This window comes from Theobroma umbraticum, unplaced genomic scaffold (genome assembly GCF_002168275.2).
Source record: "Theobroma umbraticum cultivar Fairchild unplaced genomic scaffold, ASM216827v3 scaffold_20.0, whole genome shotgun sequence".
Classification (NCBI taxonomy): domain Eukaryota; kingdom Viridiplantae; phylum Streptophyta; class Magnoliopsida; order Malvales; family Malvaceae; genus Theobroma; species Theobroma umbraticum.
The window spans coordinates 2,141,209-2,151,993 of NW_018397266.1; the positions used below are offsets into that span (position 1 = coordinate 2,141,209).

Sequence of the window (10,785 nt, forward strand, 5' to 3'; positions counted from 1 at the left end):
CACATTCTTTTCATGCTAAAGTTTATGCAGTTTATGTGGAAACTCTAGCACAGACAACTCTAACAGCAAAGAGCATATACTCATTTCACAGGGAAGCTCTTACTTCATTGACGGTGTGAAACCCTTGAGGGGTAGACATTGGAGAAGAACTATCAGTGCCAGAGAACGTCTGCCAAATATACAACAATTACAACATTATATCTGTGCATTCAACTTTAGTTGCTAAGTTTTACAGTAAAGATATCTTTACTGCTTCATTATATATCATATACAATCTTCTGACATCACAGGGCAAACAAAGAGATATTTAACTTACAGTGAGAGATGGAGAAGGGGAAAGAAAAAAAAAACCCAAAGTTATATGTAATCCTCAAACACTTAATGCACCATTAAGGTATGTGTTAAATGGTTTCATGTCCATGTACATACTTTATAAATATGGATCTACAATCATAAATGCTACTGAGTTCTAATGCAAATAGGAAATTAGATTTCCAGAAAACATCCAACTAGACCACATTGTCCAAAGATGAGACACATATTATTCTTGGAAAAGAGGGTACAGATCTTACAGGCAACGCAGAGATGCTGGATACTGTGTTTGATGGAAAACGCCTGTACTTGTGCCTTGGAGAATAAAACTTATAGTCTTGAGGAGAGATAGAAACCTCATTCCGACCTGTCAGTCGTTTAAACCTTCAGCAATAGAAACCTAGTCAGAGAGAGGAACGCATATTGAAAAAATGTCTCCCAAACTCAAAGTCCAAATGTTGTCACTTGTCGGGAGTTAAGAATGGCATAAAACAAACTATAATGCATGGGAAAGAAATCAGTATTTCTCCAAATAGGCAAAACTAACTTATCCCTGAGGACTAAGGAGAAAATAAAGCAACACGCAATGGTATAACAGCCAAAAAGTCAACAGCTTCGCTCATATAATCAAGTAACAATAACAACATATGCAAAACTGCAGCAAAGCAAAAGTTATAGCCTCTAATGGCAAGGAAAAGCAAACATGGTGCATGAAACGCACCATACATAAAGATAATTCAGTATCCAGGTGATAAAAATAACGATTCTGCAGCAAACCTAAAAGGTAAAATCCTTGATGGAAAAGGAAGGGAAAAAAGTGGTGCACAAAAATGAAACCCAATATAAAGATACTTAGTACATAGCCAGGTGCCAACAGAACAAGAAAACAACATGATTACTTTCCTCATGCAATGAAGAATATAACAACAACAAAGCAGAACTGCAGCAAAGCTAAGATAAAAAGCCTATGATAGGAAAGGAAGGGGAAATTTTGGTGCAATAAAAGAGCCAACAGTACAGGCAAACAACATGGTTACATCCCTCATGCAATTGAGAAAATAACAATAACATAGCAGAACTTCAGCAAAGCACAAAATAAAGGCCTATCATGGGAAACAAAGGGGGAAAAAATGGTGAATTAGAAAGAAACTATAGATAAAGATAACATGGTAGCCAAGGAATAAGTAAACAAGATGAGACATAACACCTAGAAGATCAAGATATTCAACCAAAAGCTAGCGGGCCCAGTTCAACATAAATAGTTTCTTAGCCTAATGCCAAAGTAGTGCAGAACAGAGGGGCTCCCATTCGTATTAAGATAAATTGCTCCATACACCCAAGTGACTCATGTCATGAGAAATCCAGCAAAACTTTTGAATTTTGATTACAGGGAAAGCAATCTTGAGTTCTTGACAAGACTAATGAGAGATTGAGAAACAGTTACACACAAGGCACTGATAAACTAGTCAGGAAAAAAAAAGAAGAGCCATGCTGCCAAAAAATGAGGAAAGGACATCACAAGCAAAGAAAATCAAATTCCAAAGGAAGAACTTACCACTCAGCATCTTCAATAGGCACATTATTTGGTCTCTCAACAATATCCAAACCATTGACTACCACAAAACGAACTCGCTTCTCTTCTTGTATAACTAATTCTGGAAACCTTGTCCGTGTTTCCAGAGAAGTTGCAAGTTCCCTTCTTTTATATATACAAGAACCTATAATCAATTAAAGGGGCCAAATTACATTTTCAAGAAAATGTAATTAGACATTATCCTCATAGTGTTAAAGAAAATAGAACACTACCTTTTTTAGGAAATTTTTTAGCCAACCTTCTGTACAAACCACCAGCAGCTTCAAGGGCTACCCCAACGGTCTTATCGCGAATTCCATTCAAGGAAGCAATCCTTATGTTTACTTCATTAACTAAAGTTTCATAGAGATTGGCAACATACATTAAGGGCAAAGCAAACCTAGGATCGCCCTCGTATTGTATATCTCTTGTCTTTCTCTTATTGAGTTTGTCTTGTCCTGACTGCGTATTATAGTCAGCAGATGACTCATTATCAACCACCTCAATCACATGGTCATTAACAAAATGATCCACTATGATTTGCAGAAATCTGGCTCTTGCTGATTCAATAGGCGAAACATCTGTGGTTTAAAAATACTGAATTTTAGAATAAAAAAAAAAAAAAAAGAGGCCACTCCCATTCACAAAATTTCCTAATCAATTTCAAAGGCCCTGTTTGCCTTTTTACTTTTACTACTTGCTATTTGCTCCAAATGCCAAAACTAAATTTGGATTAAAAATAAAAAACCAATAATACTTTTTAAAGAATTAAAATTCCAAAAACGTAATTTCAAAAAGTAAATAAATAAATAAAACGCATGATTTTACATTTATTACAACAATTATGTTAGAATTGGTTTTGCATTTTAGTCATTAGCTTTTAGGTATAGCAGCTTGTGAGGAAGCAATAAACAAATAACTGAAAATCGCAACAAAATCAACAATTAAATGAAGTCCATCCCTTGTCGGAAAACTATAAAAAGCCTAAACAATTAAACTAATCTTTTTTCATTCTTTCTTTACCTTCAATTGTCAAAATACTGAAAGCTCCTCTGGAAGAGTCGCTATTGTCTAAGCTAGATCGATCTTCTTCCTCCGTTCCAACGCCGTGAATTGGTAAAGAATTTCTATAAGATTCATGCATACACTCCTGGAACAAACAAAAATATAAAAAAATTTTAAAAAAAAAAACAGAAACCCAAAAGAAAAGAAGTAGCAATGATAGTGTACAGACAACAGCAGCGGAATCGTGGTGGTCGTGATCATGGTGATCCAAGGCATCAGCAGCATCAACGGCGTCGATGTCAGAAGGGCGAGAATCAACGGTGTTGAGATCATGAAGCGAGGTAGCGATGAAGGCATTATTGTAGTGTTGAACTGGAATCCTACTCCCCATCCTTTAATTCATCAATTTCTTCTTCCGCTGTCTTGGGCTGCGAAGGAGAAAGAGAAAGAGAGAGTGTGTCAGGGGGGAAGCCATAGTATGAAAACTTCGGGGATTTTTCTGGTTGGAGTGTGCGGGAGGGGAGGGAAGACCAACATTTTGGGTTAACGGCTATTTAACAAAAACAAAACTGAGGAGGAAAACCAAGCCTGAAACCATACCTGAAACCCAAACCTCGCTGCCCCTATCCACACCTCCTTCCAAACCACTAGGGCTTGACTCTTTTTTCCTTTATTACTACTTTGCGCATTTGGCTCTCGGCGCCGTCGTTTTGCGCTCCATGACAAGGCTTTTTTTAGGCCAAGGATGTGAATAACCCTTTTTCCTTTTAACGAAACATAAAAGTACGTTTCGTTTTCGGATGTTTCAAAAAAAAAAAAACCGTTTCTTTTTCTTTGTTTTTCCAAAGACAAATTCCCATAATGGTAAATCTTATTTAATTAACTAGAGGATTTCCCATATTGAACCAAACAAAATATTCTGATACAAAAAAAAAAAAAACCCATAAAATGTGGAATTTTACTCTATTTTGAAGCACATTCACACTTATCTGGAACTAAATACAACTTAAAATGTAATTTGGCATAACTATGTAAAGAATACAAATCCAAAAGAATTTCCAAACAATGATATAAATCATCTTGGTGATTTAATTTCGTATGATGTCCTCAATGGCTCAAAGCAGAAGGCCCCTGAAATCATCCCGGTGGAATCAACTACCGAGCAGGCAGCTTTCTCCTCGGGTGTCTCCATTGTGCACATAATGCCGGAGCTTTGAACCAAAGTGATTATAATGAAGGAATATTGTTCATTCATTCCTACAATAAATACATCAGTTAAATTATTTACTTAAAACACACAGAAAGTTGGCATGAATGCATCTTATAGTTATTAATATTTCACAATTTATGGGCTCATTTGAGATTACAACTGTATGCCACAAACTTGAATGGAGATTCAAGAAATGTAATCAACAACATGCCTGTAAGGCTGACATTAACATGTCATTAGCATTGACGAATTTTTTGACATTCACCCAAATACATGATTCATCGATAAACATGGAATTGAGAACTGAAAAAACAAAACAATGAACAGTTTTCTGCTCCTTGACATTACCTGATAAAGAGAACAGCATCATCTGCTCTTAGTCTGTCTATCTGCTCTGACAAACAGACTACAAGACTGTATGCTCTCTCAGAATCAACCTCCAGTTTCACCTACACAATGTCGACAAGAACTTAATAAAATGAAACCAATGGTAGCAAGCATGATACAGATCAGCTGAAAAGCAACTCTTACTGCTAATGGAGAAAAAGATGTCTTAAATGATGAAAGAGGCCTTGACGTTCTAAAACAACAAACTCTCATCAAACTACTTACATTTCAACATAAGATAAAAGAAAAATTCATAAAAGTTTCTTCCTGTGACATATATGAAATTATGTAAAATCAGACTGGGAGCTCTACCAGGAGCATGTGTCACGGGACGGTTCTTCAGATCACCCAACCGTGCGACCTTGGATTCGACCCTTATCCCGATATCGGAATCCAAGTCAGCCTAAGTTATGCCTATCAGCTGATTTTCAAGGTCACAAGGACCAAGAAACAACACAATATGCAGATGCAATGCAAATAAACCCACCTTGGTACTCAGCACTCGCCCAGCAAGCACTCAACACACCCACACGCAGCACACTGCTTTCCGGTCAGCTGGCACACGCACACGCACACAGTTTCCAAACAGTATGCACGCGCAAATCAGTAGGCCTCAAGCCAACAAGCACACTTGTAGAAGAGTGAAGTAGAGAGAAGAGAAGAGAGTGCTGGAGAGTTTTTGAGAGTGAAAAATCTGAATATGTATTAAGTGTTCTACTTTACACAATTTACAAGGGCTATTTATAGCTAATTTTCCCTCCAAAAAAGTGACAAGACATTTTTTGGAGGGAAGTCAAAATTCCAGCAGCTCAGGCCATTAAAAGAGTTGGTGTAGTAGGCCGGTGTCATCTTTTGGGCCTACTGGTGGGTTTGGACCGCGCGCAGGCAGTCTGTTTGGGTGCTGTGCGGGCCTGCATACCGCGCGCCCCAGCTGTGCAGGCTTGCATACCACGCACCCCTGCTATGCGGGCTAGCTAGCCCCGGGCCTGCGTACCACGCGCCCATGCTGTGCTGGCCTGCGTGCCGCGCACCCTGCTGTGCGAGCTGGCACGCCTGGGCTACCCGCACGCAGTCTGCCTGGCTCTGTGCGGGCCGGCTCGCCCAGGGGCCTGTGCTGTGCGCCCCTGCTGAACACCCTGCACCTGACTTCTGTTATCCGGTGGAGGTTCTCTCCCAGCAATACTCCCCCATATACAGACACACCGGAACACCCTCGGGCCACCTCCAATGCGCTGAACTGCGATCCGCAACACATGCACATTGTAAACAAGGTTTGTTGAGTGTCATATATATAAAAGCGCGGATGTTAAAAATTTTTTGACTGATGAAAATAGTTATATTTGTTCATTATATTTCCAAATTACCATTTGAAATTTTTTTTATCATAAATATTAATAAAGTTGATCTAATTTGCAAATAGGATTTTAATTGCATCAAAGGATTTTCATTGAAAAATGTTTTTCTTAATTCCAATACTATTGAATAATTTATATATTAATATTACAAAATTTCAATTCTATATAATTGAAACATTAAATTTTTATATATAATTTTTTTTAATTATAATTATCTTTTATTTATAGACAATAAACTTTACACGTCAGAAACATTTGTATTTTATATATAATTGTTTATTTAAAAATAGAGAAAGATATAAGCATTCAAGTGCAAAACATAGGACAATATATACTAGTTATTAATACAAACCGAGAAGTATTGACAAAAAATTTAAAAGAACATTGTGTACGCTCTCATTCAAGAGGGAAAGATAAGGTTTTTGTCAGAGTAAAGATGCCAATCACCTGAAGAAGCATTATCGTCAATGGACTGCAGAACCCATCTGATTCACATGTCAGCCTTCAGGCTTGACATCTATTAAGACAAAAGAAACACTATTAACATCACCCTTCTAGCTTGGAACCCAACAAGCATTAGAAAACTCCATTAACATTCATCACTTTGTGGGTTTTTTTTCTTTCTCATTTAGTCTGGGGAACGGGGTTGGTTTGGTCATGTTCTAAGATCATATATAGAATAACATACGGGAACATAATTTAGAGACAGTACGAAAGGATTTTGGGACAATCTCATCGAGAATGTTTTATGATAATCAGCTAAGTGAACACAGAGAAAGTCTCTTAGGCTGCCAAGAAATCAATAGTTAGTATTCAGATCTCGTGAGTGCACAAAGAGTTAATCAACAGAAACAGTCTACAGATGCATGCTCATGAAGGAAAAAAAAAAAAGAAAATGCCCATAACTAGATGGCAGTTATTGGTGCAAAACAACTATTGGAGCCTGGAGGTAACAGCCATGAGTATGCAGCTCAAAAATCCATATCACATGGAAAGGATCAGGGATTAGAAGGAGAGACAAATACAGACGGACATAATGACAATACTTTTAACTTACTCATCTAAATTGTCAAGCAGCCACAATTTGATTGTTGCTGTTTTCAAATCTTTTCAGGAAATGTTTAGTTGCTTTTACATATTAGAACCATGATCTCAACCTTTTAAACCTTCCAAGTAAGGAAGAATCCTGTCACTCTCAATATTTCGTGATAATATAAGAAATAAAAGCAAATATAGGAGATTATGGGAAACAAATATGGTTGGTCATCCTTCTTTCTAGACAGTCTTAATACTGTAATTTCATCTAATAAAAAACTAAGCAGTGATAAGATCCACATTTCCCACTGTTTCTATTTATAGGAGAATAAATCGAACAAGCCAAAAAGTTCAGTTTTCACTATCACTCACCAGTATAGAAGACTTGATCTGGCAAGCATGATGCACCAAAAGTTCAATTTACTCCAAAATGAGACCTGTTCTGGTGGCAGATTTTGCATCACTAAAATAATGACCTTTCGAAGCATCCTTTATCAATGAACCTGCTCATATATGTTTGCATCCTCACTACAAGGTATACCTCAGGCTCTTATCCTTTATCATGGCAGATCTCTGCCCTCTGATTCAGATTTTCCACACAGCTTGACTAAATTGTGGATGACTAAACAATTAGACCTCATGGCTGTACACTTGGAACTGCATAATGGATGGGCCTAGTGATTAAACCCCTCTTAGCCATTTCATTTTGCAATTCAATGGCTTCATCAACATGTCCTAGCTCATAGCACTTCCTTAATACACCAATGCAAAGAATCTCATCAGGAAGGATATGCTTCCTGATCATCTCATCCAGAAATTTTCTTGCTTGCTGTAACTGACCACATTGGCATAAACCCCAAACAAGGGAAGTGTAACCCGGCAAATCAAGCTCCATGCCCATTTCAATCATTTCATTCCGCAAATTCAAAGCTACTTGAAAATTTCCATGCTTTAAATTCCCATCTATCAAAGCAGTGTAAGCAGTTTTATCTGGAACCAAATTTTTGCTTAGCATATCATCAAACATATTTTTGGCTGCTTGAACGAAATTATTCTTACAAAGGCCATCAATTAATACCGTATAAACTGCGACGTTAGGTTGCAAATTGAACTCTGGCATTCTATTGAAATAATTAATTGCCTCCAGGACCAATCCTGTTTTGCACAAACCATCAACCAATACACAAAAAGTCACAACTGTAACTTCAATGCCCAGGTCCCACATTTCTTCTAGCAGATTCAATGCCTCGGTGGTTTTACCAGCCTTAAAATAAGAATCCATGACTGTAGTGTATATGACAGGGTTTGAACTCAGTCTGGATTCCTTCATTTCACTCATGACAACTTTAGTTTCTTCAATCTTATCCTGATTGCATAGGCCCCAAATGATAGTTCCATACAGCAACAGATCAGGTTTAATGCTTATCTCCTTCATTTCTTTCAATAGATTCAAGGCATGCTCCATCTTTTTAACTTTCATGTAGCCATGAGCAAGGGCAGTATAAATGTGCACATTAGGTGTTAATCCAGCTTTCAGCATTGCCCTAAAAATTTCCTCTGCTTCCTTTGTTTGCCCTGCTTCACAAAGGCCATCAATTATAGTTGTATATGTAACAATGTTCAAGTCAACATTTTCCTGCAACATCTCATTAGCTAGCTTCAATGCTTCGGTTAGACTGCCAGCTTTACAATTTGCATCAATTAAAGAAGTATATGTGAACGCATTAGGTAAAAGACCAACCCGTCTCATATCAACTAAAAATTTAATCCCTTGTTGCATCATCCCTTCCTTGCAAAAAGCATCAATTAATGTGCTATAAGTTACAACATTTGGTTTCAACCCCTTATTCCTCATTTCACGAAAAAACTCAAAAGCCTGAAGCATCCTCTGAAATTTGCAAAAACAGTTTATTAAGGCATTGTATGTAATTATATCAGGCGCACACTCTACACTCTTCATCTCTTCAAATAAGAAAATCATTTCATCCAATAATCCAACCTTTCCATATCCATCAATAAGGGAGTTATATGTGACAATATCCGGAGTTAAGCCAGTCTGTTTCATTTGTCCAAATAACATTCTTGCAGTATCCAATTCCCCTTCTTTACACATATAATCTATCAGTATATTGTATGTGAATACTGATGGAGCAACCCCAGCCCCAATCATTTCCTCAAAAAACCTCCTAGATTGATCCCTCCTCCCTGCCTTAGAAAGCCTATGCAAAAGAGCATTACAAGAACGAACTTTAGGCAAAACCCTGTACCTCTTCATTTTTGAAAAACATTGGCTAGCCTCCTCAAGCATTCCCAAATCAACCAAAACACTAAACAAAGCATCAAACACCCCAAATCCATATCGGCAAACATTCCTTGTAGACCACAAAACATCAAAAAAATCACAACCCGGCAAGACTACCCTCTGTCTCAACAAAATGAATTCCTTAAGGATAGCACTAGCATCAGAATACATTCTACCATAAAACAAAATGTGAACTAATATACAATAAGATTCACTTGTATGGCCGAACCCTTTATGGGTTTTCGCCCATCTGAAGAATTTCAATGCCAATTTAGGCTCCTGCTTTAAACCAACCAAAATCTTAGAAACCCAAATGGGTGACAAGCTTGAATCAAACAAAGTTGCAATCTTTGGGTCATTCCACTGGTCTTGTTGAATGATTTTACGCATGGATTCCCTATTAAAATCATCTAGGAAAATATGGGTATTACTATTACATTTTGTCCCAAATGGGAACTTTATCATGTAGAAAAAATTAGTGAATAAAACAAAAGGGCAAACAATAATAGAGTTATTTGAAGGTGGGAAAAAGTTGAGCGGTCGAGAGTTTTGAAAGAGAGGAAAAGGGTGGCTTACTCGGAAACAGACAGGGATTCTGCGGTTGATGTGGAAGAGACTGCGAAGAGATAAAAGCATTTTTGTGAAGAAACTTAAAGCCGCTGAGATTAGCTTCATTTTCGAAGCTGAGATCGCATTCTTGAACAAATTTGTACAAGGTTGAGGTAAGAAGTGCGGTTTTCTTGGTTTTGTCTAACGTTAGGGTTTAACACTGTACAGAAGGGGTAGGTCTATGGATGATTGACCGTAGGCTGTTGCTGATGAGATTTTGGGCCTCAGTGTCTCGGCCCGCTCCAACAAACAAATCACAGCTTCCCTCCTCTAGGTCCATGTGGCAAAATTTGAGAGTCTTGTTAGAAATTTTATTCAAGCTTCACAATCCCTCTTAAAACCTTCGTGTGACCAAATTTGAAAACTCTGTTGGGGATTTCTTTTATATATAGTATAGATATTAAGTTATGGTAAATTTACTTGCATAATTAATTATGCAGCCACTTTAATGATTTGCTTAATTAAAGATATATGTTACTTGATGATGTAAAAGATTAAGTTAACAGTATAATCTAATCTTATATGGTTTTATATAGATATCCATGTGTTGGTTTGATTTGATTTCAATAAGGATAATTAAATCGAACCATGAAATTGCTTTTGAGAGGTTAAGAATTCCACCATCAGGAACACATACTTTTGTACCTTAGACATGTTTCTTTTCGTTAAAATGATGTTTTGACATACATAATCCTACGAAGGGAGCCTGAAAATTGAAGGACTGGAGAAGCCCTTATGCCAATCAAATTCAAAAGCCATGGGAATCTCACCATTTGCCGATTGCCACGTGGGATGAGATGGTTTTGGCATATAAAGTGCAAAGTAGCTATTCCACTTGCCTTTCTCTCTATGAAAAGGATCGTTTTTGTCTTTGCTGGTTCAAGATTCTAACATAAAAGGATAACGAGTCTGGGCCACATCAAAGGTTGCATCAGGTACCAGGCAAGCAAGTTTAGGTACTAACCGGTCACTTGCAGCATTCGGCTTGACACTGCCA

At 37.5% G+C, this 10,785-nt stretch overlaps 2 protein-coding genes across 7 annotated transcripts in view; both read right to left on the bottom strand.

Moving 5' to 3' along the window:
- The window catches only part of LOC110423633 (PPR containing protein), a 6,790-nt gene extending 3,164 nt beyond the window's left edge, over positions 1-3,626 (bottom strand). The window contains exons 1-7 of one of the 4 annotated variants that reach the window (XM_021437917.1): positions 3,491-3,626; positions 3,120-3,318; positions 2,909-3,035; positions 2,119-2,466; positions 1,868-2,030; positions 573-696; positions 104-169 (exon numbers count right to left, since the gene is read on the bottom strand). In XM_021437917.1, coding sequence (XP_021293592.1) covers positions 104-169; positions 573-696; positions 1,868-2,030; positions 2,119-2,466; positions 2,909-3,035; positions 3,120-3,281 — 990 coding nt within the window. In that variant the 5' untranslated portion in view covers positions 3,282-3,318; positions 3,491-3,626. Of the gene's footprint in view, positions 1-103; positions 170-572; positions 697-1,867; positions 2,031-2,118; positions 2,467-2,908; positions 3,036-3,115; positions 3,432-3,490 lie in introns of those variants that run through there. The other 3 variants (XM_021437919.1, XM_021437918.2, XM_021437920.2) reach the window with 3 other exon arrangements.
- A 123-nt stretch (positions 3,627-3,749) lies between these two features.
- On the bottom strand, positions 3,750-9,941 carry EMB2794 (Tetratricopeptide repeat (TPR)-like superfamily protein). 3 transcript variants are annotated; one of them, XM_021437106.1, is made up of 5 exons: positions 7,250-9,941; positions 6,290-6,359; positions 4,975-5,724; positions 4,449-4,549; positions 3,750-4,147 (listed from the first exon to the last, which is right to left on the bottom strand). In XM_021437106.1, exon 1 carries the CDS (start codon positions 9,852-9,854, stop codon positions 7,515-7,517), a length of 2,340 nt encoding a protein of 779 aa, XP_021292781.1. In that variant the 5' UTR covers positions 9,855-9,941; the 3' UTR covers positions 3,750-4,147; positions 4,449-4,549; positions 4,975-5,724; positions 6,290-6,359; positions 7,250-7,514. The 3 variants fall into 3 exon arrangements, with proteins under 3 accessions (XP_021292781.1, XP_021292782.1, XP_021292780.1); XM_021437107.1 differs by having other exon boundaries at positions 4,800-5,724; XM_021437105.1 differs by having other exon boundaries at positions 4,449-5,724.
- Positions 9,942-10,785: the final 844 nt, after the last annotated feature.

What these genes read in the sequence shown, in the direction of transcription:
- EMB2794 (XM_021437106.1), bottom strand. Translation starts at nt 9,854, where the DNA reads ATGAAGCTAATCTCAGCGGCTTTAAGTTTCTTCACAAAAATGCTTTTA.